The sequence below is a fragment of the Sturnira hondurensis genome, unplaced genomic scaffold (assembly GCF_014824575.4).
Source record: "Sturnira hondurensis isolate 20B ecotype Veracruz unplaced genomic scaffold, ASM1482457v3 Scaffold0021143, whole genome shotgun sequence".
Classification (NCBI taxonomy): domain Eukaryota; kingdom Metazoa; phylum Chordata; class Mammalia; order Chiroptera; family Phyllostomidae; genus Sturnira; species Sturnira hondurensis.
Window position 1 is genome coordinate 9,461,333 of NW_028093774.1, and position 26,665 is coordinate 9,487,997.

General features: G+C 48.8%; 1 protein-coding gene and 1 long non-coding RNA gene across 8 annotated transcripts in view; one reads left to right on the plus strand and one right to left on the minus strand.

The window, feature by feature from the left end:
- Positions 1-26,665, plus strand: part of FOXN3 (forkhead box N3) — a 349,090-nt gene that overhangs the window by 176,754 nt on the left and 145,671 nt on the right. For all 5 annotated transcript variants that reach the window (XM_037031360.1, XM_037031361.1, XM_037031359.1 and 2 more), the window contains one exon: positions 17,378-17,514. In XM_037031360.1, the coding sequence (XP_036887255.1) occupies positions 17,378-17,514 (137 nt within the window). The remainder of the gene's footprint in view (positions 1-17,377; positions 17,515-26,665) is intronic.
- On the minus strand, positions 7,295-17,801 carry LOC118976734 (uncharacterized). Of its 3 annotated transcripts, XR_005064340.1 has the most exons (5): positions 17,683-17,801; positions 11,444-11,554; positions 10,640-10,892; positions 8,057-8,932; positions 7,295-7,552 (listed from the first exon to the last, which is right to left on the minus strand). It is a non-coding gene; the product is annotated as an uncharacterized LOC118976734 (long non-coding RNA). The 3 variants fall into 3 exon arrangements; XR_005064339.1 differs by lacking the exon at positions 7,295-7,552 and having other exon boundaries at positions 7,806-8,932; XR_005064341.1 differs by lacking the exons at positions 7,295-7,552; positions 8,057-8,932 and adding an exon at positions 9,654-10,044.

Here is a 26,665-nt window from a genome sequence, read left to right on the forward strand (position 1 = left end):
CCCTCTTTAAGCTGCTCTTTGTGTCCTCGAAACATGGCCCTTCTAGTCTCTGAGTACTTTCTTGCTTCTTTGCACGGAAGTGTCCCAGGCTCATCTTCCTTTCCATTGCCAGACAGGGAGTCATCTGTTTCTCCCAGGAACCTCGGACTCCTTTGAGTGGAGAACGGAGAGACAGAACCTGGATGCTAGGGGTGCTCACTGGGCCGGGCTGTTGGCTCTTCCTGGGCTCTCAGTGGATGGGACTCAGGAAAAAGTAGGCTCCCGAGTTCTTTTGATCTTTCCCAGTCACATTAACAGCCCTGAGTTCTCTTTTACATCTTTGGTTTTGTATTCACAGCTCTTCGCTTGGCTCCTAATTCTGTTAATGCTGCTGACACATTTACTTTTTCTTTACTAGTAATGTAAACTACAATAGATAGTTTCAAAATTCTGTTGCCTGTTAATAATTCTGATGAAACATAGTTTTTTTTTTAGTTCATTTTGTCCTTTGTATGGACATCCCACTAGAATATAGTTACTATTGGGTTCAAAGGCCACGTGAAAGAATTACCCCCCCCCCAGCCCCCGAGTGAGGTTATGTTGCCAACTTGGTCCTCTAGTTAGGTCCTTTTGTATGCTTAAATACATCTTTTTAAAGATTCTGTTTATTTATTTATTTTTAGAGAGCTGGGAAGGGAGGGAGAAAGAGAAGGAGAGGAACATCAATGTGAGAGAGAAATACTGATTGGTTGCCTCTTGGATGTGCCCTGACCGGGGACTGAATCTGCAACCCAGGCGTGTGCCCTGACTGGGAATCAACCCAGTGACCTTAAGTTTTGCAAAATGATGCCCAACTGAATCACGCTGGCCAGGGCTGCCTTTTAAAAATTCTGTTTAAATGTATGGTGTGCTCTTTTCTTTTTTATTTGAAAAAACTTTATTGAGGCACTGTTGAAAGTGTTCTGATCAATATGTACATACCTGTGTAACCAACTGTTACCATGGAGCGCTGAACGTTTTCGCCACCACGGGCCTCCTGGCGCCCCTGGGAGCGAGCGAGTCCCCTCGCCCAGCACCCACTGCCTCCCTCGGGCAACTCCTGATCTACTTTCTTAGTAGATTAGTTTTTCACCTTTCCTGAAATTTCTCATGACTGAAATCACAGAGTGGTACACTTTTATTTCTAGCTTTTTACTCAGCGTAATGTTTTTGAGAATCATAAATACCGTGCGTATCAATAATGCAGTCCCTTTTATTGCTGAGCAGTGTTCCATTTTGCGGAGATACCGTAATTTGTTTGTCCTGTCACCAGCTGATAGAGTTTGGATTGTTTGCTATTCGTAGTTTTGAGCGCAGCCGCTCTGAGTATTCCCGGGCAATCTTTTCTGCAGATATATGAGTTCATTTCTTGGATAAATTTCTAGGAGTAGGATGGCTGGGTTGCATGATAAGTACATGTTTCGTTTTATGAGAAAATGCCAAGCTGGTTTTTTTAAAGTGGTTGTAATAGTTTATATTCCTCTCCAGGATTTATGAGTGAGTGTTCCAGTAGCTTCACATCCTGATCAGCACTTAGTATTGTCAGTGGTTTTAATTTTAGCCATTCTAGTGGGCACGTAGTCACGTCTCATGATTTTAATTGTATTTTTCTCCTTTTGATTGCGTTTTTTTTTAAGTTTCTTTTTTTAAAAGATTTTATTTATTTATTCTTAGGCAGGGGAAGGGAGGTAGAAAGAGAGGGAGAGAAACATCAATGTGTGGTTGCCTCTCACATGCCCCCCCCCCCCCCCCCCCTTCCCCCCNCCCCCCCCCCCCCCCCACTGGGGACCTGGCCTGCAACCCAGGCGTGTGCCTTGACTGGGAATCAAACCTGCAACCCTTTCATTTGCAGGCCGGTGCTCAATCCACGGAGCCACACCAGCCAGGGCTGAATTTTTCTTTTAAAGAATGAAATACATCTTAGTTCCCAAGTCAAAATTCTGTGAAGAAGGATATTTAGTGAGGTCTCAAACTTACTCCTGTCGGAGGTGTGGTTTCAACGACCAGTCTGTTGAGCACCTGTGTCTGTGTGAGCCCTGGGTCCTGAGCAGAAATGGAAGTAGTCCCTGCATTCCCAGAGGGGAGGGGCGGAGGACACGCAACCTCATACATGAAGGTAAAATCGTAACTGCTTTGTGCTGTGTTGGAAAAGTCTAAGGCTGTCGTATCAGGATTTCACCATCGTTGCCCAAGAAATTGTTTATGTGCCTCCTTTCTTAATGCTTGTTGCAACATTGTGACCTGTAGTAACAGGTCCACCCTGGGCACGTAACCCACACCCCGCGGGTGCAGCCCGTGTGTGGGAAAGCCGCGGTAAGACCTCATGTGTTCACTTGGCCTTGACGGAGTCGTAGGCAGACTCGTTCCTCACAGAGCCCAGGTTGAAACACACCTTTGGTGTCTTTAAAACTACATAGGGCCCTGACTGATGTAGCTCAATGGATTGAGCACAGGCTGCGAACCAAGGGGTCGCCAGTTCGATTCCCAGTCAGGGCATGTGCCTGGGTTGCAAGCCAGGTCCCCCGTGGGGGGCCAGATGAGAGGCAACCACACATTGATGTTTCTCTAACTCTTTCTCCTTCCCTTCCCCTCTTTCTACAAATAAATAAATAAAAATTTAAAAATAATAAAACTATATTGGCAACACATGGTTTGTATTGAATTTGTTAAATGCTTTTAAAGTTTTTAACATTGTAGGCATACTAGATTAGAATCATTCCTTGGTAATGAAAGAATGTCAGTGCATGCCATGTTACCAGTGTTTCGGTTTTTAAAAATTATGTCTTATAAATTTGTTGAGGATTTCCCACCCCCCCCTTCAGCCCATGAGACAGATCGCAGTTTTTAGATTTGAAACTGTGGTTTATATTTTAATTTCCTGAGGGTCAACCTGACCCAGTACAAAACATCAACGGTCTTTGTGATGAGGTTGACGATTGTCTCAATCTTAGAAGTTTTGACTCGGTGTTGGTATCATGATTGTGTCCATACCACGTTACCTACTTCATGGCGTGTTTGAGGCGAGGTGTAGTTTAATCAGCTCCTGGGATGGGAAACTTCCCTGCCACCCGCCCTATTGACAGCTTTTCTGCTGCGTGGTTACTGTGACTCTGAAACATAATAGTAATCAATGGTGATGCGCTTACGAAGGTGTTCTACGGAGGGTGTTCTTAGTAACAACGTGCTCTTCTAATGTGATGCTCAAGTGCTCGTGTTTGAAAGCTTACTCCCCTTTTTAAGAAGACAGATTCTGCCCTTTCAGGGTACGCAATAACGTAAATTATTTTGGATGTATTGGTGGCATTTTGTTTCCTCTCTGCCTGATGACTGTCTTCTGTGACTTGGAGAGATTGCAGGGGAATTATTATGGACACATTGTGGTGTGTGGATTCCAAGAGCGAAATCCTAGGGTGATCGGTCTGGTTTTTATTTTGCCAGTCGCTGTTCTGCCAGGACACATACTCAAACTGAAGTAACCGAGGAGCCTTTAATAAAGGCAGTTCCTGGAAGAGGGCAGGGGTAGTTCCCAGAAGTGGGCAGGGACACACGAAACCAGCAGGGATGGCATGACCCCCAGAGGGAGGGCCTGGTTTCCTACACCGGGGAACTAGAACTTCTTACCCCTTGGTCCGGAGGGGCAAAGGAAAAGTATAAGTACTAGGTGTTCAGGACATAGTAGCTGAGGTCATGGCCCTCAGGAGAGGCACAGCCTTGGTTGCAGGATGCAGTTAACTCCCTGGGTTGGGGGCAGGGGCATGAACACCCACCCTCACTCCCCGCTCCACAGTCACTTCTCTCATGGTGCCTCCCTTTGGTGGGACCAGACTGGAAGTGAGTGGGTAAGGGAGCCTGTTATAGTACAGATACCAAAGTTAGTGTCCTGGGCTGGGAGCAGCGTGGAGGAAGGCGGAGGTGTCTCAGTGGGGCTGGGGGGGTACGGCCAGGGAACCCATCTGGTAGAATGGGGAGGGCTGACAAGCACTGTGGCCGTTCCCCCTGCCCTGAGGACCTCGTGCAGGTGCACATGAGAGAGGAGTGGGGCTCCTGGTATTTGGGGGGGTCACAATGGTTTTTTTTTAATATCTAAGGATCTTCCTTTAATTTAAAATACGTAACCAGAGCCCCACCCTCTTTAGCGAGGTTCTGATGGCCTTCATTTTCAAGCATTGGATAGTTACACCCCCACCACTGGAAGATGGTATAGAATCTGGGGAGATCTCTCCCAAAGAAGAGCCAGCCAGCCTTCCTCACAGGGCCCCTGTGGGGAAGGAGGACGGTGGGGCTGTCCTTCCCGGGCAGGACGCCGCTCCACAAGCTCTTCTGCGTGGAGGAAGAGTCTGTCCCAGCCCAAGGACACCTGGGGCTGCCGTGCGGACTCCCGTCGGCTCAAATGGGCAGAGCGAGCTTGTCATCCATGAGTCCCCGGGGGCTGGAAGTTGTCCTTGGGGCTGCTGCAGGGGGAGGAAGTGCTACTGAGAGGCATGCCCTGTTCGTTTTGAGGAACAGCCGCACAACCGAAAGCCCCAAAGCACAGCTCTTAGTCCTGTTGTCTTAAATGGTGGCCAACAGTGTGTTATATATGCACACTTGTAAGTACTTCCTGTGCATGTAGGTTAAAAACATTTGCAGCAGACTGGGCCTTCTCACGCCAGCAGACTGGTTTAGTGGGGAGACGGAGGCAGCTCACAAGACTGAGGTTCGAGTCCTGGCCCTGCCTCTGGCTGCTGATGATCTAGGCCAATCCCCTGTCTCGTTGGGGAGGGGATTGTTTTCTTGCCTGTAAGTGGATTTCATCTTCTCCGATTCCTTCATTGAGTTGTTTAGGGCCAAGCGAGATATTTGATCACCCTTTGAAATTTGCTGTACAAACGGAAAAGTGATGTTTGCCTGCCCATGGTTCAGTGCCAGCAACACAAATATCGAGTCATCGTAATATAACTTTTGACTTTTTCACCTGACGGGAGGGATTAAAGAAAGTGTGTGTGTGTGTGTGTGTGTGTGTGTGTGTGTATCAGAAAGCATTTGTAGGCGTGCTCCATTTAGTGCAGTAGGTGATCCCCAAATCACTTGTGATTTGACTTGGAAATATGTGAGATGGTTTTATTGCAGTTGGCTACCCACTTAGCAGTGGTGTGTGTCACAGGCCTCATTCTGGGGGTGAAGTCCCTAAGTCAAGACTGATTGGTTACCTCTGATCTTAGGCAGGTTCATTAACCTGTCTGAATGTCAACTTCCGTATCCGCAGGGTCAGAATACTCCCTGCCCGTGGTTCGTCGGGAGAATGAAATGAAGTAATGAGGAAGAAGGACAGCTAGGAGGGCGCTCGGCGCACAGTCAGCTCTCAGTCAATGCTAATGGTGGTTGCTGGTGCCGGCTCTGTTCCTGGGTCTGTGTGCACCTTGAGTTCCAAGTTGGACTGACTTCTAAGCTGGGTGACTCAGCAGTATACTGAGTTGAAATTTCTTGTGTATAAAATTTCCATGGATAATTAAGGGCTGGCTGTGTTTGGAAACCTGAATTAATCTTGGTGGTTGGTGGGGGTCCGGGTGCATTTCTGGACAACACGCCCAGAGTTCCTGTGCCCCCTGCTCCCTCGAGGGGAGGCCAGAACCCCGGCGGCAGGATGTCTCCCCGAGGTCTGGTTCGGGACTGATGAGACGGTGGTCAGAGGGGACTGTCACACGTTAGATGAAAGGCGCTGTGTGAAGCGCTTGTTCAGCTGGAGATTTCCCCCCCACACCTTGTAATCAGGTAACTCACAACCCTTGGCAGACTTCCTCTCTGGCAATCCTCTTGTTTGCTATCCTGTCGCCTTGTGTAATTGTCAGTTATTAATCAACCCGAGGAGCTTCGGGTTGAATCCCTGGAGGAGTGTCCTTTGTGTGCTGCGCCTCAGGTTGCAGCGAGTTCTCAGGTGAGCTGAGAGGTGTTCAGCCACAGAGGCGTTGTGCCAGGTGCCCCGTGGCCCAGCAACAGTCTTCTAGGTCACTGTGCCTGTAGCCCTGGTGAATCCCCATAGCGCCCCGCGCTCAGCTGTGACACTGGCCTTTGCATACCGTATCACACGTATCGTCTGGTCGCTGAAGCTCAGCCCGCAGCTGGATAGACATGCGAACACTGAGGTTGGCAACTCCCACCTGGTGCAGGACCGCAGAAGCACAGTTTGTGAGGAAGACGTGATGACGAGATCGAGGGCCAACGTACACTGCTTTTTCAGTGCTCTGAAGTGGCCCGGGAGGAGAGTCGGGGTGAGGCAGGAGAGGTGGGCTGAGATGTAGGGTGTGGGGTCTAGACAGCTGCCCCAGCAGGCCACTCATGCCCCACCCACGTTTTCAAGTGCTCTCACGAGGTTCCTAGGGCTCCGGCCAGCTTGGGTAGACTCTGTTCACTTAAGTGTTTCCTCAGTCCCCTTAGCATGAGTCACTGGATTAGTTCTTTCTCTGACTCCACCTCTCTTTTCCTTTCTGCCTTCACCTCCTCTCTTTGTTTGCCTGGGGCTTGGTAAGGTCAGTGGTGAATTCTGGATTTCTCCCCCTTCCTCCAACGAAGTTGGCCCTGCCCTTTGCTTTCGTGGGCTCTGTCCCTATCTTGACCGGCATCTGCCAGAACTGAGAAGGACTCTATAAGACTCAAAATGTCCTCCGGTCACTGTTGCTTTGACCACAGGATCTGGGGTGGCTTCAGATTTATCTCTGTGGCAGATGCCACAACGTCAGGGGTCCAGACTGGGCTCAAACACTGTTTGTTGGAAGTCTCCTTTGTTCTTGGGACACGTGTGCTGGAATTTAATGACACCGTCAAGGCAGTTTCTCATTCAAACTGGGCCCAAGTTGCTATAGCAGAGGGCTGTGGGGAAGACCTGGATTCCCAAACCAGGCCCCCCCAGCCAAGTCCCCTTCTGGACTGTCTGTCAGGAGGAGTGGGTGACCCATTGGTCCCGTGGCCAAAGGCCACTCTTTACAAAACAAACCAATCAACAACCCCGTGTGCGTGTTTTACTGAGAGAGAGGGTCTTCATGGTTTGTTTTTTTTTTTCAAAATAAAGGCCATAACTCTGGCTCAGTACACATACACACACCCTGTAACTGTAACTGTTACCTGGCCAACAACTTTTAGTTCTGGAAATAAGGCGATCAAGTTATAGGTGCCCATTAGATAAGATCACACTGGGACACTTAAAAATAGATGAGTGAGTACTGACGACGAGAAGCTACAGTGGCGCTGGGTGGGCCAGGTGTAACCCAGCCGAGAGCGACTCCGTCCGTCAGCCCCGCGTGGGCCTCCCGAAAACACCGCGTGGTCGTTCGCAGCGTCCGCATGGCTCAGGAAAGCAGAGGCCTGGGGGAGGGGGCCAGTGCGGTGCAGGGCTGGGGCGGCCGCCGTCTTCCCCCCTTCTCTTAACTTGCTATGTTTAGAGAAGTGCTTTATTGGGTCTTGACTTTTGAAATAGCTGGGTTTTTATTTCTGACAATAATGAATGGTGAGTTTTCCCTCATTTTATATCTATGAGCTTGACGTCCGTTTGCCTTTTGAACTAAAAAAGGGAAAAAAACCGTGTAAAAGGCAATTTAATGTATGTCTTTGATTCAACCACATTTTGGTAATTTGCTTATGCAATTTTAGCTCCAAGACTCTTTTTCAAACATTTTGAAAAAGGATTAGATCCACATTTCAGACATCTTTATCACATCATTGAGCATTCCTCTTTCATAGCTGATAAATAAAACCTCTCCAATTTGCATAGCTTTGTTCCTGTAATAAAGTTATCGGCAGTTAAATGGTCGTGCAGGATTTGTGTGTCTGTCCATGTACCCTGTGTGTGTGGGAGGTGGCGCACAGTGGGTTGAATTCATCTGAGTGGCGCCCTTCTGTGAAGGGAAAGGGCGCGAGCTGGCACCAGAGCTGTATGCACGCCCAGCTTCTTACCCTTCCTGGGCACTTCGTGAGTGACATTAAAAAAAAAAGATGTTTCTGTGTGTATCTTTTCTCAGCCTGCATAGGTAATGCCGTGGGGTTTCAGATAGGGGAGAATAGTTACCTCTTTCTTGCTAAAGGCCCCCAGTGGACAGGTTGGTGGAACTCATTGGGGGGAATCCAGGTTGGATAACAGCAGTGACTTCAGAGATGCTGCCAGTGGGCCTTCTGGCGTGGAGTGTGAGGGGCTTCATGCAGCTCTGGGTGTGTTCCCATTTCTTCATTAGAACTCGCCAGTGGAGAGCTTGACAGCATTCATAAATAAATATATCTCGGCTGTTTTGATGACCATTTTATTATTGCTTGTTGTGAGTGCACTAGCTCCTGACTGCCTCTGGCAGTTGGGAATCAGCAGTTCAGAGAGTACAAAGAAATAACTCATTTCAACCCGAACAGACACTTAGGAGCCCTGCCAGCCTTCCCGAGCTGACATGCTTCGGATTTGGGGCCCCGCCCCCAAGCCCGTGGAAACCGCGCCCGTGGGTGGTGGAGGGCAGGAGGCAGCCCGGCGCTGCATCGGTAGTGAGCGAAGGACAAAGACCGAGTGCTGGTCGTTAATAAACTCCACTCCCACCCGCAACTTCACCAGGCCAGGTTGCTCCTACAGATCACCTTGGTTTCAGGCAAATCTTGGGGCTCTTTTGGTTTTATTTAGGTGTTAATGCAAGGAAACTTTGGACTCTTCTTCCCACATTCATCCAAGCACTTCCTTGCATACACACACCTGTGCAGCCACCACAGCCCTGAGAGAGGGCCACCCCCACCCCGCCTGCGTGCTCCGGCCCGTCTCATGGACCCTCAGCGGGGGGGCGGGCTGTCAGAGGCGGCCGAGGCGCACTTCCGGAAGGGCCATGGTGCTGTGTGGTCGCCACGGAAGTCCTGTGTCTGAACACGTGACACGTTCGTCACGGTTTCTGCCTCTGCAGCTCTCAGGACACATCTACACAATAATGGCCACACAGTGCCAGGAGCGAAGGCGATTTCTGTGTCCAGTGTTCAGAGGACCCATGGTGGAGTGAGTTTGAAGTCCTCAGTGGCCGTGGTTTTCAGGGGCTCTGTACCTGGGGTGGGGGAGGGGGTGGGGGGCACTGCAGGGGCCCTTCCCAGAACTGGTGTTAGATCCACGCACACTGGGCGAGATCGTGAGAGGGAAATGACTGCCTGGGCCAGGGGTAGAATTTCTCTTCTCCATCGTTCTTTCTACTTTTCTGGGGGTGGGGTGGGGTGGAGTGGGAAGGGAAATCCCCAACCCCCCAAAACCGTACCTGAGCAAAGTGGGACATTTATCTAAAACACTGCAAATGGTCGTTAGGGAATCCCAAGTGTCCAATGTGACTTTTTCCTAAATCTTGCTTTTGGAGTGATTGTTGTGTTAGGGCAGATGAGCACTGATGTATCAAGAATAAATTTCTTTGTAACTGCTGTTTTTCTTTCCCTCCCTCTCCTTCATGTACTTGGCTATTCCTCAGGTTATTTTCTTAATATTTTTAAAATTTAAATCTTTCCCCTGATGTCTTCAGACTGTAATGTACAGGATTCCAGGACCAAAAGGCCTCCAGGAATCACTCACCTGCTACATGTTTTGTTGTGGTAGGGTGTCATGGTCATTCATTAGAATGGTTTTTTATTGTTCTATTTGGTTTTTATTTTTTCCCCCAGGGTCACCCAACTTCTCCTGTGACTTCTTTTGACAGAGAGAAGAATTCAATTGATCGTTTGCCTTTTAGATGCTGCAGATGGTGTTAGGTGCATTCTGTCCATTGTCACATTTGAGCCCAACCGGGGTGGAGAGACAGTATTGCCTTGAGCGTACAGGTGAAGAAACTGCTGGCCTGAGGGGATTGGTGGTTTATTCTTGGTCATACCACAGGGCAGCTGTGTGGACTGGAACCGAACAGGTTGATCCCTTTGTTGCTTGCGAGCCTCTTGTGGGGATGCGTTCTGGAATGGCCCCCGGGGAAAGCCCTGATGTTGCTTCTGGCCCCTGTCGTGGGCACCTTTGCCACTCAGCGTCCTGAGAGGCCCAGGGAACATGACCCTGAGGAAGTGAGACTGTGCAGGGGGTTTGTGGGGAAGGTAAGAGGAGGTGCATGGGAACAGTCTCTGGGCGGCTGTGTGTTCCAGCAGCACAAGCCTGGGTGCAGGCTGGTGGGCTGCAGGTGAGGTGGGGGTCTGGTGGGGGGGTGGCATTGCATGGGCCTGCAAGAGGAGCTGGCCTTGGTGTGAGTGCGCATGTGTGTGTAGTTTTAATACCGTCATGCCCCACAGGGGTCATCTTTTCCCTCCTCTGTCGTCCTGCAGCCCTTTGGCCAGCAAATGCAGTCACTTACAGTTGTTTAGTATTTGTCCTTTCTGGAGGTTCTGCACCCCAAGACACAGAGCCATCCTGTCCCCCCTGGTGGCCGGCCCAGCACCTCCTACTCCCTTGGCTCCCTACAAGTGTTGTTAAATGACTTGCTTCCAAATGAGGCCCAAGGGGCTTTTCCTTAGGCTGTGTAGGTGTGAATGGGTTTCTCACCTGTTGACGTCTGGATTCTGGCCTTGTCTGTGGGCTGACGCTGTTTGGTGGGAATGGGAGAACCTGGGGCTCTGAGAGTGGACCTCCTTGGACAGCCCTCCCTGCTGCCCCACCCCCCGTCCCTCCTACCTTTGCTTTCTCTCTCCTTTATGCCAGTGTGGGCCTGAGGCTTCTGGCAGAAGCCAATGGGCTGTAGAGGAGGAGCCTGCAGGGGGTGGGGCAGTCTGGTGGGAGCAGAACCAAGGCAGGACCGGGCATGCGGGAGCCGCAGCAGGCTGCTCCTAGGGAGCTAGCTAGGAGTCCACAGTGATACAAACCTGGGCTGTTACCAGGAGAAGACTTGAAGCCTGCATTCCAAATCCTGGAAAAACCCCTACATTGGCTAGTAAGGCAAAAAAAAGAACAACTCAGTCAGCAACTCCAAGGCCTGCTGTCTCTAGAGCCACACGTGTCTGAGTGAGTGCTGAGCGAGGGGTCCTTACTCCACTTTCCAGCACAAGCCCATGGACCCCAGAGAGAATGGGAGAGTGGCCTCCGGGGCCACTGCTTCCTGACCCAGCGCCCTTTCTTCTCAAAAACTGCCCTTCTGCCCATTCTAGCCCTGCCTGCCCTGCCCCAGGGCAGCGTGGAGGGCAGCGCCTGTCCACTCAGGGAAGGTTCTGAGCTCATAAGGATCCCTGGGCATGCAGGGGGCCTTGTGCTAGAAGCAACTCCAAGCACATGCTTCCTCACAGTCTCTTACCAGAGTGTCTGATCTGGTCCTGGCTTCACCCGAGTGACCAGGTCTTGCTTTGTTTTATCTTTGTCCTTCGAGTCACCTTCATCTGAGTGTACCTGACACCAAATGCTTCCTCTGGACCAAGGAAACTAGCGTCAGACGATGGAAGACAGACCGACATGGGTATCGGCATCATTTCCCAAATCGACAGGTACCTGCTCCATCAGGGCAGGGGCTGCGTGTTTCGGAGCTCGGTATCGAGGACGGCTGGCTGTTTGAACATTTTCATCGTCATCGTCATGACGAGTGCAGTGCTTGTTGAGCTTCTGTCATGTGCCGTGAACGGAGTTATCTCCTTTCACAACAGCCCCCGGGGCTCACAACAGCCCCGTGGAGTGGGCATTACCCTGCCCCCCCAATCTTACAGATGAGGCAACTGGAGTTGAGAGCACGGAAGTGGCTTGCCCAGGGTCCCACAGCTGGGAAGTTGAAGCAAAGCTTGGTCCCAGGGCTCCCTGACTCCGACGTGCGTACCAGCCAAGCGAGGGTTACCCTGGGAAAGCTCAGAGGTGGGCCTCACTGCCTTGACAGGTGTGTGGTTCTGGGCGAGGGCAGAGAAGTGGCCGTGCTGGGCAGCTCAGATGGAGGTGGAGAAATGCAGGCCCGAGTATACTAACAGTTAACCTATCGTAACGTGTTCTCAAAGCATAGATAGAGTCAAGGGCCTGTGGGCTGATGTGGTGTAATCGCCTGACTTACCAACGGGGAAACAGAGAGGTCTGGGAGCTGCACATACACAGTGATTTCAGAAGGCATTGATGTCAGGCACCGCTCGACAAACACTCTGTTCTCACTGCTGGGGGCTCCCTTATTCCAGTCTGTGCCTGTACCTCCTCCTCCCCATGACCCCCCAGACGCCCCCCTTTCCTGTCTTGGAGCTCTTGACTTAGATCCTCATTGGCACCATCCTCCTAATCCCACAGGACCCAGCCCCACACCCCTAGCCCCTTTCTTGACCCCTTTCAGATCCCCCCAACCGCAGGAGCTCTGAGTCGGAACCCCGGGTTGGCGTGTAGAAGCTGTAGAACAAGGGCCACCGTTAGTGGATAAAATGCTACGGAACCGTGGCCCGTCTGTTTGTTATGTCTGTGGTTGCATTTGTGCTGCAACGCAGAGCTGGGCAGTTGCAACAGAGACCACGTGGCCCACCAACTCTAAAATGTTTACTCTGACCCTTTGTGAAAAAGTTGATCACCTCCCACTGTAGGACCTCGAGTTGACATCAAACCTCCGAAGCCAGACCGCCTCAGACCTGTCCTTGTAGGTTCATGACCTTTCATTGGGGTTACTGAGAGCACAGCAGAGGGAGAGAGGCGGCCTATATCCGTCCAGCAATTCTTTCAAGTTCCTTAGTTGTTCCTAATAAACATCTAAAGTCTCGTACATTCCAAGAAGCACTGGATTTTTTTCTCTTCTCACAGTCTTTGATCTGCCCCAGTGCTCAAACCAAAGAAATTTTTTTTTTCTCATTTTCTTTACCTGCCACTTCCAGCCCGTCACCAGGTCTACTTGGTTCTCCATAGTATACACCCTGGAGGTGTCTTCTTTTCTCTGTCTCTGCTGCTGTGACCTGGCCACCTTGGCCTGGCTGGAAGCCTCAGCTCCTAACAGTTCCTGTCTTCTAGCTCATCAGTCTTTGTTTTTTCCCCAGAAGGCATTGCAGTCTGTCAGGATATGACATGCTTTTTCTTTACTTATTTACTCTTTTCTTCCCCCTCTAGAATCCAGGCTTCACAAGAGCAGTCTCTGTTTGTATTGTTTTCTGTCCGCTAACATATCCCCTATGGTGCCTGGCTTGTCCTGGGTACCAGAAGGGCAAGGGGATGGATGAGGGAGGTTGGTTTTGGAAACACTCCCAGAAATGGCTTATTGTAAATGCAAAAATGGATTGTTTCAAATTTGCAAAGAGCACGTATCCAGCTCCCTGCTCATTGCGATGTGGGTCCTGCCTCAGTATCTCCTTTCCCCAAGCACAGACTCTTCCCTCACTGGGTGTCACATTGAGAGAGGCCTCCATTGTTGCTGGAAGTGGGCTTCGTACTCTCCCCCTCCCCCAAAGTGACAAGAAGAGAAAAAATATATAAACCGTTGTCCTAGACTGAGGCTTAGCACGCTTTTTAGCAAGAAGTGGACGTTACCTTGTGATCCCCAATGCAACTGCACATATGTAGACATACTCACCCATTTTGGTTCTGCTCTGTCCCGTTGAAACAGTGCTGGTTGTTCCCCATTACACTGATTCCACGACCCATGCGTGTATCATAGCCCACAGTCCATAACCAGTGCTTCAGACAAGGTACTTAAGCTCAGAACTCACAACCTGGCGAAGAGACCCCAGAAGGAGCTGATCCCAGGGGAGCTGCCCAGCGCTGCGGCCCAGGGGCCTGGGGGGCCGGGGGGCCGGGAGGTTCAGGAGCCATGGGGACAGCCCTGGGTCTGGAGCTCTCGGGAAATGGATGTTACTGTGGAAGCTGGGTTTAAGATTTACTTCAGTTGTATTTTTATCTCTTTCTTTTTTTGAACCTTTCTGACTCATCCGTTCCTTCTACAACAGAGGATCTTGTATTTGTCTTTTTTTCCCTCTTATGTACTGATGTTTTTATTACTAACAGGGAGCTGTTTGTTATTCCCCAGGTGGGTTTTAATTTAAATAAAAAGGTTGGCCTCCTTCATATTTTTTATTCAATTTCCCCCTCTACTTTTCACATTAGTTTTCTCAAATTCTGTGTGTGTGTGTATAACATTTAAATACATTTACGATGAAAGTGTCTCTATGAATGAAGGTCTTTCTTCTCTTATAATTTTGAATTCCTTAATATTTAATGAAAAATGGCCCCTATAGTTATTAAGTTTTAAAATATATATATATATATATATATTGTTTACATGAGCTGCAGATATTATATTTCTAAAAGCTCTTACTCTCAATTATATATTTACAACTTTCATAAAATTACACCCTTCTCTCCTCCATTAGGGGCATTAAATGTACTTTTTCTTGGCCCAAGAAACTGGAGCATTCTCTCCTCTGCATATTTCCATTTGAGACGTTTTCAAGTACACCTTCTTTCTACTCTGAACCGTTACATGAAACCAAGGAGAGAGCTTGCAAATAAGACCCAGTGCCCGTGTCTTCCCTGCCCCTTCCAAGCCCTGCCTGTGCTCACTACTATCAGATCACAGGAGGGATGAACAAGATTGACAGTGTCACCATGGGTGTGTCCTGATGATGCTGCTCTTGTTTATTTTTTTGCTTTTCAGAAGTTTGAAGTATGAGATTCTGAAACTAGTGTCTAGTCTGTAAAAAACCTACCAGCATTTCCAGAATCCCCTCCCTGCAACAGGCAGCACTAATGAAGGTCGGGACCATTATGCTGCAAAGCCCGCGCAGAGAGCTGCAGTGAGCGAACGCTGTAGTCATGTGCAGGCTGACCAAGTTTGCAGTGAGGCCTCCGCTGGACAGTCGCACAGGAGGGGTGGGTGTTGAGAGCCAGAGCTGGCTTCCTGAGTAAGGGAGAAGTTACAGTAGAGAAAACAGGGAGTGTGGGGTGCACGGAAGGCAGGTGGGGGCTGGTGGGGTCCTGGGGAGGGGGGTCTGAGAGAGTAGAAAGGACTCCTTGAATGAGTGTGCTGAGCCGGCCCCAACAGCTCCTGGGAGTTATCCTGGCCCCGCCCACTGCCGCTGCAGGCAAGGTGCTGCGTTGGGGGCAGAGGGCTTTGGGGAAGGCAGATTGGATTTCATAAAAGGCATTGCACTCCTAGCACTGGCCGTGCTTTTTCCTGTGAGAAAGGAGATGTTCCTGAGGTCATCACTGTTTATTGAGCCCCCGTAGATGCTGCCACGTTCTAGGTGTTTCACCGCATGCCATTCCTGGGCCTTGCACCAGTCTCTGGGGGGTCTCTGTTTTGCCCACGAGGAAGCCAGGACTTTCTGTGGGACCACAATTTGCCCAGGGCCACATGGGAAATGTCCAGCTCCAGAACTTCTGTTTCTGCTGTGACTCCGCCCGCTTCTTGTACCTGGATCGGTTTACCTTGTGAAATGTAACCCCCACCGCACCCCTGTCCTGCGGTTTTTCCATTTGGTTTGTAAATAGTGCTGTGGTATAATAGACAAGCTACTTAGGTCAGGATTAGGGAAAAACACATTCTTGGCCTATTGTTACTTCCCCTGAGAGGGTCAGTTGTCCTTCCTTCCTCTGCCATTATTTGTATTCCCTGTAAAATTCAACAGCCCTACCCTGAAAGCCACCTTGATAAAAACAAAAGCTGTTAGGTTCCCAGGCCTGAGATAATCTCCCAGAGGAAATGTTTGGATTTCAGGTGGGCCTCAGCCCTCTGGGTAGCTCGTTGGGGGCCCCCTGTTCTGGCGGGTCAGAAAGGAGGGTCCTGCTGCCTCCGCAAGCAGTTCTGGTGCAGGCAGGGCCCCGCCACCGAGGAGCCACTGGCTGCTGTGGGCCGTGGTGCTCTGCCTTATCCACATTTGGTGGTTACAGTCTACCCTCCCTCCCCATGACTCTCCACTTGTTAGCCTTTGGCTTTCTTCTTAACAGTGTGCCTCTTTTCCAAAGAAAAGCACGTAGGGTCCACAGTAGGTCCTTTGGCTGTGTGGCCACTTGACTCAGAGTCTGCTCAGTTCCCTGAACTCGTCCTGGCTGGAAAGGGGACACATGAAAGGCGACACGAGGATGCTGAATTTTCCGAAGTTGAAGTATTTTGTGTCTGTAAAGAGCGGGATAACTAAACTGGGAACTTTGGCCTGATTGGAACCTGTGTTGGGGGTCAGGCCTGTGCCTGGGAATGGGTGTGACCAGGGCGGCGAGGGCTCCTCCCCTCTTCTCAGTGCACCAGAAAGAGCTCTTTGCAGTGACATTGCCTGCTGGTGTTGTTGATGGTAAAGAATGGGAACGAGTTCTGTGAATAAGTTTGTTAGTAAATGATTTGGTGAGTTGACTGACATGGGAAAATGTTAAGGTTTCTCTCAAGATGTTAGGACTCATTTTCTAAGAGATTTTCTTGGGTCCTGTCCCCATAATAGTTAAGCACGTTTCTTGTTTGCTTTCTAAATCTTTCTGGCGTACAATAGTTCTGAAAATAAGTTCTGTTGGCTGGAAGCATGGGGTGGGCACGAGTTTATGTAATTTGACTTCTTTTCTTTCCAAATCAGTAAATATTTACAAATGACCTTATCAAACAGCTTGGGTACATTCGGTCACTTGAAAGCAGTTGGGGCAGTGACTGCCCATTGGCCAGCTGCCAGTTCCAGGGGCCCTCATGGGAAGGCCTTTCCCCCCCCCCCTTTTTTAAATAAAATGCCCTCCGTGTACCAGAAGCCCCCCACAGAAAGTAGGCCTCGCCAACTCCCTCATTCCATGCCACCAGTATCATAGCATGTGCACTTTGAAGACCCACTACCAAAGATCGGACCCCCATTAGGCCCAGAGCAGAGCACTGTGGACTGAGGGGTCCGGCAGACAAACACTGGCCGGCTCAGGTTTACTGCTGCCGCCTGGTTCTTTCATCTCTCAGGGCGGATTACAGGGTTCCGTTTGAAGCTGAAATGTCACACGTGTGTGAGTTAGCAGGAAAGGAGAAGTGGATTACTTGTCTGATTTTGTAAAGTGGGACCAATGTCAGAAACACAGCTCTCGGCTTTTAAAGCAGACATGGAGTTCAGAGGGTGTCTTCACCCCCGTTTTCTTTTCAGCATTTAAAATCTGACACTTCAGACTAATTTTTAGAAGAGAATACATGTTTTTCAAAGTTGACACTGAAAAATAATATAGGAATTTAGCTGTTTGGGGCCATCAGGATATGAAAATTACAATATTACTGTATCAGTCTTGCCCGGTAATAAATAACATGTTCATTTTGTCTGTCAAACTCAGTACGGATTAAACCAAAGTGCATTTTATGGTGTTGTGTTGTCAGGGCATGAAATCACACTGCTTAAGGCAGGCGAACAGTTAACGAATAACTGAAGGGGCTTTTAAAACTAAGTAACCATGATAATAGCTGTCTACCCACTTCATGCAAAGTGTTTAATGTTTTCGGTATTCACAGCGCTTGTGTTCTCATTCTCTTCGCAGAGCATTGGGAAAGGGTCGCTGTGGTGCATAGACCCGGAGTACAGACAGAATCTAATCCAGGCTTTGAAAAAGACACCTTACCACCCACACCCACACGTGTTCAATACACCTCCCGCCTCTCCTCAGGCGTATCAAAGGTAAGCAATTCAGATGGACTTGTCCTTCCCGTCTCCCGGAGTTGCCTAATTGCGGCCGAGACCGGCGCCGAAACTGAATGGGCTGCGTGATTTTAAAAACAGGTAAATGAGAAAGAAATGAAGCGTCACTGGAGGTGTAGCTATGGTTGTCTTTCTGGCAAATCTTACCGCGGTTGCTGCTTAGGAGGCCAGTGTTTCCAGAGGATTCACGGCCGGCGAGGTGCTGCTGTCTTCTGGGCAGGAAGAGTTACAAAGAGGAGTGGGTGGCTGTAACGTCCCAGGGCGTCGCAGTTTGCTGGGGCGGAGGCCCAGAAGGAGTCAAGTAAGCGAGCCCGTCGCCCTCTCGTCCGTCCGACCACGAGCGTCTCCAGGTGCTCACCGAAGGGCTCACCCACTTGTTGTCACTCTGGTCTCCATGTGGACGGAGCTCCTGAGTGACCGTTGTGTTGTGGTTACTTGGTGTTTGCCTCTGTGAGGGCAGCAGTGGAGGACAATGGGTGCTTTCATCCGCCCGCACTTGCCCATTCGTTTGGAGGCAGGGAGGCCATGGGTACCCTTCTTACAGAGATGTAATTGGAGGGGTGGGCAGCGACCTAGGACAGAACCAAATTTTAGCACTGAGTTTCTCTTGGTGCTTGGCTTTGAAATAGATCCCTCAATCCTACCAAAAGGAAAATGTTTAATGTCTAGAGATGTTTCTACCGTAACCACCCAGTGAAATTATCCTTAGACTACAAGTTTATGTTAATGAGAAATGGCGCGACTTCTTAGGTTTCGGTAGTTTTGCAGCCCACCATTTTGCAGATTCCTTCTCTGGGCTGTGCTCTGCAGAACGGAGCACAGAGCAAGCCTCTGAAACGGCCTTAATGAAGTTCTTGTGCATCTCAGTTGAGAAGCATTCCATCACAGGCCCTAGACAATCAGTCTTCAGCAAGAGACGGGGAGGAACAGCTGGGCTCTCTGAGAAGACTGCTGTATGTCTGCCTTTGCTAGGCGATTAGCGTGATGGTAGCCATAGCAACTGGAGCGTCTCCATAGTAACGCGTAGCAGAGACAGGTGCAGTTGCATCGCAAGGCTGTTTGTTGCCTGGCAAAAGGACAGGCCATTAGTACTTAGATATACGCTGTTGCCTTAGAAACAAATAATCCTACATAGCAACTACAGTTGGTTTGAAAGATTTGGGGGAAAAAAAGAGGTTGTAGCGGCTTTTGTCTGTGTTCATAAAAATCAGTGGAAGCATACTTTATTGGAAATGACAACTTGAGGTCATAGAGCTGTAGGAGATAGAATGGGATTTTCCAAAGCAACCCAGCCAACACTGTAGAAATGTCCAGAAGGACAGAGCCATATGTTTGGTTTTCTTCTTGTGGCTCTAGCCACTCCTGAAATCTGGACGGGAACTAGGATTGGAGGGCAGAGCTGTTGCCATTCGAGGTTGATGAGGGAGCAGATGACGCTAGTTTCTGGAATATTTCCCCAGTTCTCTTGTCCCTTGCTTATTCTACTCCCCCTACCCTCCAGACCCCACAGAACACCCCTCACTTTCCTCCCCACTTTGTGCCTCAGAAGTATTTCATATCCTTTTGCTTCTAGGAAGTTAACAACATTGTGTTATTCACTGGGTCATATCATTGGTCCATTTAGACCAGTATTCTGTTGCCAAGAGTGACCCCAAGGGAAATGCAGTAATTATTTAATAATTGGGAGGATTATAGCCGAGCGCCAGGGGCTGCAGGAGGAAGGCACACTCAGGCGGGAGGTTTTCCAAGCTGGTCTAAGCTTAATGACTTCACTGGATTCTTTAATAGAGGTGTAAAAATGCAGACGGACCAGAGCTTCGGAAATGAAAATTATTTCCAAACAAGTACTTCATATCCTGTACTGTCACCTCCAGTTCCTTGTCACCCAGTTGGCTGAGGACAGAACAAAGTTCCTCTGTTTACCTACACGGGTGCTTGGCTTTCACCTCCATGACGGTCACTGGACGTGGAACGAGGTGACAGATCAGCTTCTAGTCTGCCTGTTCCCTGTCTTCACTCTGTGGGAACAAGTCACTTTCTTTTTCCAGGGGACTAGAAAGCTAAAAGCACTAAATACGGGACAGTATTTGTATGACTGATAATGGCATGGTATTCAGCCCCACTATAAGCCATGGGCTCCCTTGTTGACGTGTCTTAGGGAAGGTGGCAGTGGGAAGTAGGGCAAAGTGAGTCATTTAAACAGAGACCAGAAATGCCAACCTGATGCGGTGGCTGGGTCTCATGTGACACAGGGAATCACCTGTCAGCTCCTTGTAGGATTGCGATGTGGGGCACCTGGGAAGTGCTTGGTTTTCATGGAGCCGGTACTTAGCGTGTTGAGGGTGGCGATCACACTAGATGGGTGGTTAGTGCCCATACTTGCAGGTGCGCTTGGCAAGATGCGCTCTGAGCTGAGCTGCAGGTGGCTGGAAGTTCTGCCCGGGAAATGAGTGTCTGAAAAGCCTGCCTCTGCGTTTGCTCAGGGCCAGATAAAACGCTCAGTATTGTGGTGCGTGTATGCGTGCCTCTGATTTGCAGTATGCCCTTTTGGATGTCTGTTAGAATCTTCTTTTGATACCATGTTTGTGAATTGTTTTGGGTTGAAACGCAGAGCTTACTGACATTAGCTCTTGATTAGTTTGCAAAGGCTGCCATAGCCAAGTAACTGCTAACAACAGGAATGTATTTTCTTTCCGTTCTGGAGGCTAGAAGTCCAAGGTTAATCAATGTTTCAGCAAGGTGGGCTCCTTCTGAGGGCTGTCACCTGGCTCTCACCTGACTTCTGGTGTGTTGCTGGCATTTTTGGCATTCCTTGGCTTGAGGAAGCATCACTCCAGTATGCATATGGTGTTTTGCTGGTGCACTGTCTGTGCCCAAATTTCCACCTTTTATAAGCACACTTGCCGTATTGAACCAGGGGTCCACCCTGCTCCAGTACGACCTCATTTTAAGTAATTACATCTCCAATGACTCTTTTCAAATAGGTCACATTTTCAAGTACTGGTGGCCAGAACTTCATCATGAATTGGGGGATGGGGAAGGGACACAATTCAACCCATAACAACCCTTTTCTTAAGTAAGGCAGTTTTGCTGATGGAAACACGAAAGTAATGAAATGTTCGTAACCAAAACGATGAGGCGTGTTGAAGGGTGAGCCTGAAATTGCTCCCAGGGGACAAGGCTGGGACCAGAAAGTAACTGACATAGTGCTGGGTTATAACCCCAAATATAGACTAGATATCTATGTGTCCACACTGATACACTAGTAAATAAGTTATTGGATAAATGGATGTAGAGACAGATTCCCCCCAACAGGATGACTTTTGACAATTTCTGCAGGTTCTTCTCTAACTCCCGCGGTTGGAGCTTAGCTCCCTGTTCACACGATGGCTGCATGAAATGACTCATTTCCAAAGAGTGGATGATGGGAAAAAAGGAAGTTTGTTGTGGGAAAATCGGGAACACACTGCTTAAGCCAGGTGATCAGAGCTGACATCTGTCACATGAAGTTGACAGCAGGTACCTTTGATATGACATCCTGATATTGACACTTCGCCTCTGTTGTCTTCTTCCCCCCCAGTTATGGACTGGGGTCCATAACCCCAGTCTACTCAGTGGAGAACGCTGGACAGTAGTTTTGTCCTTGAGGCGGGCCATTCAACAGAATACCTGACCAGCGCTCCTCAAAGGTCATCACACACAGGGACCCTCTCCGAAGCTGTTTCGACCAGAGCAGGCCAGGGAGATGTGGGTGACGTGCAGGGTGCAGTTCAGTCAATACTCAGGTGCCATCGTGGGTTCCTTAGTTGTGACAAATGTATTGTAGTGGCATAAAGGGGTAGCGGTGGGGGGGGGGGTGGCCTGCGAGAAGGGTATGTGGGAACTACCCCTGCTCTCTTTGTAACGTTTCTGTGAAAGAAAAAGCCGTCCCTGGCACACAGACCAGTTGAGTTTCTTGATGTTGTCAATCTTAAATATCCAAGTGATTTTGGGTGTAATAAAACGTAAGGTCACTGTGTCACCCAGCGGTTTCCTGGCCCCCTTCAGTGTCTCGGTCGTTGGCACAAGGCGTTTGATGAGCTTGTCATCCGCAGTGCTTGCTGTCACCCGGTTCTCTGTAGGATCGGCTGGGCTGCAGGATCGGCTGGGCTGCGTGAGGGGCGCCGTTGTCATGTGGATGTGAGAGTTCTTGGAACTTTATTGTTGTGAAGTGACACTCAGTTCTGCTTTGTGGGGTTCCCATGGCCACGTTCAGAGAACTCGGGCCAAATCAGCTTTCTTTGGAACTCCAAACCTTTGCCAGTGTGGGCCTCAGACTTTGTCAAGAGGAGGGGTGGTGGCACGTTCGGGTTTCGTGCTCACCTCCCTTCAGAAACGTCCTATCGTCTAGTGGTTATTTTGCTTGTACTCCCTCTTTCCTGGATGTGGATTTCTCATTAAACGGTTTGCACGTTTAATACTTTTGATGTAGCTCTTGCCACATTGCCTTCTGATTTTTACACTCTTCCAATCTATATTCCCACCAACTTTCTAGGAAATTCCCATTTTCTAACCTTTTTCCGTGTCTGATGGTTAAATAAGTAGTTTCCCAGTGGGTGACTTCAGCCTTTGTGAATTCGGTACTTTAGAGTAGGGGCATTTAAACTTTACAGCATTAAATTAATGTCCTGTAAATGGCAGATATTTGCGAGCAATGTTTTATATCAGATGGTTTTCCAAAGTCATAAATGGGGATCCTCTGTGATACCTTCTCTGGTATCGGCACCAATCCCGAATCAGTGAACTGAAGTCCTCAGCAGGTAAAAGTCAACTTTGGCTGAAGGAGTGACCTGGTCAAGGCCGATGGTGGTGCGGTTCAGGAGGAGGGGGAGGTGTGCGGGGAGCTCATCCTTTTAGACAATTAGATGATTAGGAGATCCTCAGAATGCTAAGCTTGTTAAGTCCCCCACTAAAAGGCTGGATTTGCACACAGCAAGGAATTGGTTGCTTGGATGACATCCAGTAATTTCTTAACTTATGAGACATCCCTCACTGCAGTTATTTGAAGTGCTGCGCAGTAATAGTTGCCGGGAGAACGGCGGGGCCACAGGGAAGTCGGGGTTGGCTCGTGTTCCAGGGGTTCAGTCGTTCGAGCGCCGTGTTTTCCTTCAGTCAGGCAGAAGGGAGGAACGTGGGGGTTTCGCTCGGCTGCCTCATTATTCCACTCCTTGTATTTATCTGTACGCAGCAGATTTGGTGGAAACTATAAATAGTTTTTTTAAATGCTCCTCATGGTCAGTATACTTACTGTGTGAGTTTATTTGAAAAGGGGGAGGTATTAGGTACTGTGAAAGAGTATGCTTAATGTGCAACTTTTTGCCTAGAGGAATTTTTAAGAGAATAGTAACTTTTAGAAAATCATATGAAGCTGCATTGTGCCAGTATAGAGAAGGAACGGCTAAACTGATGGTAAAGTGGGTGTGGGATTTTCTAGTAAGTACTTACAAATATAAACTTAATTTTGTTTAAAAATTGGAGGAAACAGATAATGGAAAAGGCTTAAAATTGTCCTGGGGGGGTGTCACTCATATATAACAAAGAATGCCATTTACAGTGTGAGCTTAAAAAACCCACTAGCTGGCTATAATTTTATTTGCATATCAACTTGTTATCTGTTGACTTCCGTGACATTTTCTGAGTTGGTCTTAGAGCATTTTTTTCAAAAAATATATTGTATTGATTATGTCATCACAGTTGCCCCACTTCCCCCCTTCATTCCCCTCTACCCTGCACACCCCCTCCCCCAGCATTCCCCCCTTTAGTTCATGTCCATGTGTCACAAGTTCTTTAGATTCTATATTTCCTATACTATTCTTGCCCTTCCCCCTGTCTACTTTCTCCCCATCATCTATGCTACTTATTCTCTGTACCTTCTCCCTCCCTCTCCTCCTCCCACTCTCCTGTTGCTAACCCTCCATGTGATCTCCATTTCTATGGTTCTGCTCCTGATCTAGCTGTCTTCTTAGTTTGCTTTTGTTTTAGGTGTGGTTGTTAATAACTGTGAGTTTGCTGTCCTTTCACTGTTCATATTTTTTATCTTCTTTTTCTTAGATAAGTCCCTTTAACATTTCATATAATAAGGGCTTGGTGATGGTGAACTCCTTTAACTTGACCTTATCTGAGAAGCACTTTATCTGCCCTTCCATTCTAAATGAAAGCTTTGCTGGATAAAGCAATCTTGGCTGTAGGTCTTTGGATTTCATGACTTGGAATACTTCTTTCCAGCCCCTTCTTGCCTGTAAGGTCTCTTTTGAGAAATCCGCTGACAGTCTGATGGGAACTCCTTTGTAGGTGACTGTCCCCTTATCTCTTGCTGCTTCTAGGATTCTCTCCTCCATTTCAATCTTAGCTAATGTAATTATGATGTGCCTTGGTGTGTTCCTTCTTGGGTCCAACTTCTTTGAAACTCTCTGAGTTTCCTGGATTTCCTGGAAGTCTATTTCCTTTACCAGATTGGGAAAGTTCTCCTTTATTATTTGTTCAAATAAGTTTTCCACTTGTTGCTCTTGCTCTTCCCCTTCTGGTGCCCCTATTATTTGGATGTTGGAACTTTTAAAGATGTCCTACAGGTTCCTAAGCCTCTCCTCATGTTTTTGAATTCTTGTTAGTTCATATTTTTCTGTTTGGTCATTTTTTTCTTCCTTCTGGTCCACTCCCTTGATTTGAGTCCCAGTTTCCTTTCCATCACTATTGGTTTCCTGTGCATTTCTCTTCATTTCAATCAGTTTTGCCTCCATATGTTCCTCTAATTTGTGACTAAAATCAACCAGTTCTGTGAGCATCCTGATCACCAGTATTTTGAATTGTGCATCTGAGAGGTTGGCTATCTCCTGCTCGCTCAGAAGTATTGGCTCTGGGGCCTTGAGCTGTTCTTCTTGAACCACAATGTTTTGGTCTGTTAGCACCTGTTACATATGAGGGGCAGAGCCCTAGGTGTTCACCAGGGTGGGTCAATCCAGTCGCTGGGTTGTGATGCTGTATGTGGCGGGGGAGTCAGAGAGGGGCAATGGCACTTGTTGCACTCTCTCTCGGATTTCAGTCCCCTCTGCTGCTTCCCGCAATCAAATTGGGCCCTTTTGGTGCTGGTTCCCGGGTGTGTGGGCCTATGCACCCTCCAGGACCCTGTGGGTCTCTCCAACAAACTCTCTGTGAGCCTGGGAGCCTCTTCTGGCACCTTGACCCCCGAAAGTTTTTTCAATTGGTGCTTTTAGGTTTTAATTCCCGGTGCTGGGGCCCTGGTTTATTCAGTCTGTCTCACTGCTCGTTTTTTTGCCTGGTTTATCTGCACGGGAATGTGTGAACGCAGTCAGCCAGCCGCCTTGCGCCCTCCTCACTGGGTCTGCCCGTTGCCACCCCACGCCTGGGAACTGCCAACCACCGCCTGCCCGTAGCTTTTTCCTGCGTGGCCCTGCTCTGCCAGCTGCTGACTCCGCCCACTGCTGACTCCACCTCTCTTACTGGTCTGGATGAATCGTTCTTTGTTGTTGGAGTTCTGTACAGTTCAATTTTCTGTGTTTTGGTTGCGTTTTTGTTACTAAAACTTTGTTGTCTTTACACTTGGGGTGTGAGGAGGCACAGTACGCCTCCATGTTGGCTGGAAGTCTCAGAGCAGTTTTGATCCCAGCGTTTTGTCATCACTGTGCTGTCCATTGTGTGTTTCATTCTCATCTAATCCTACGTTATTTTCTGTGAAGGGAACCCGCCCCTGTTAATTTCTGAGCACCATGTACTGGGCATCTCTCGTGGATATGGTGCCCAGTCATCCAACTTTACTGTTTGCACACTCACTTTGAAAGTGGAGTGTTTAAGCAGCTGGGCTGATTGTATCTTTTTGACTCAGGTGCTGGGTAAAACTCGTGGCTGCGAGTCACTTTTTTGTCCTTGGAGCTCTTGGGGTTCCTGGTTCGTGCAGTAACTGAGAAACGTTTGGTTCTCTTCTAGCCCTACTGCCTATGAATTTCTGTTGCTGACTCCTGAGATGATGGATAGCAAGGAGGTTCTGGGTGCCTAATTCCTGGTTAGAAAGTTGAAGTGTTGATGGAATCAGTAGGAGTCTAGGCTCTTTGCCGACTTGCTTCCTCTGTATTTGCTTCTCCAAGTAGCTGGCACAGGACCTGGCAGACTCCCCATCAGGGAGCCTCTTAGGTGGTGTTGGGGTCAGGGGTGGGGAGCGAGTGGCCGCTGGATGGGGCTGGTGGGCATTCTGTCTCAACCTCCTCCCCTTTGCACGGGGGGTGAAATTGATCTCCATGTCAGAAACGTGAAAGAACTGTCAAAAAAAAAATGCACAAAATGAACAATGCGCAATGTGAAAACAACAAGGCAGTGTGTGTTTTTGTTGTGCTGTGGCATAAAATAGGCCGATTGTTCATCACAGCAGAAAACAAAAACTTACCACCGCTGTGTTTAAGCTTCTTGTGACACTAAATGCTTCTGGATTTTAGACATTAACATGATGGGGGGTGTTAAAAAGTAGAGGCGTAGTGTCATTAGATTGGGCAGTGGAATCCATCATTCATAAGAGATTTGAGGAAGATAGAATGGGGAAGGATTAATTTCCTCAGCAGTGGATTAGATCGGACAGAAGGTGGTCATAGGTAATATTAATAAAAGGTAAGTATTAGACAAGTGATGTGGTGGCCAGTGATGCCCACTTCCAGTGTCGATCAGACCTCACCGGGAAGGTCCATCCAGGTGGGAGGGGCGCTCTGACATCTGACGTCATGAGGAACACAGGCTGGCTGGTTAGGGGGCCCGCGTTACTGACTACGGAGGAGCTGGGAATGCGTAATGCTGAGAACATCGGAAGGCAGCTAGGAGAGATTTGAGTCCAGTGGGTAGACATTATAGTATAGAATGAAAGGTTTGGGTCTAAATGAAGATCTCTCTGAGAACAGTGTCAGATTCTGTGCTAGGCACGGAACAGGAGCTGGGTAAATGGTTGGGCTGATGGGTGAGTGAGCTACCCATGTGGAGGCCGCTCAAGGCCGGACAGCCACCTGCCAAGAGCCTTCGAGGAGATTTAACGTTTGCAGGGAGAACTTCAAGGTAATCCCCTCCAGGCCCTTGAATGTTGTAAGTCAGTTGAGTT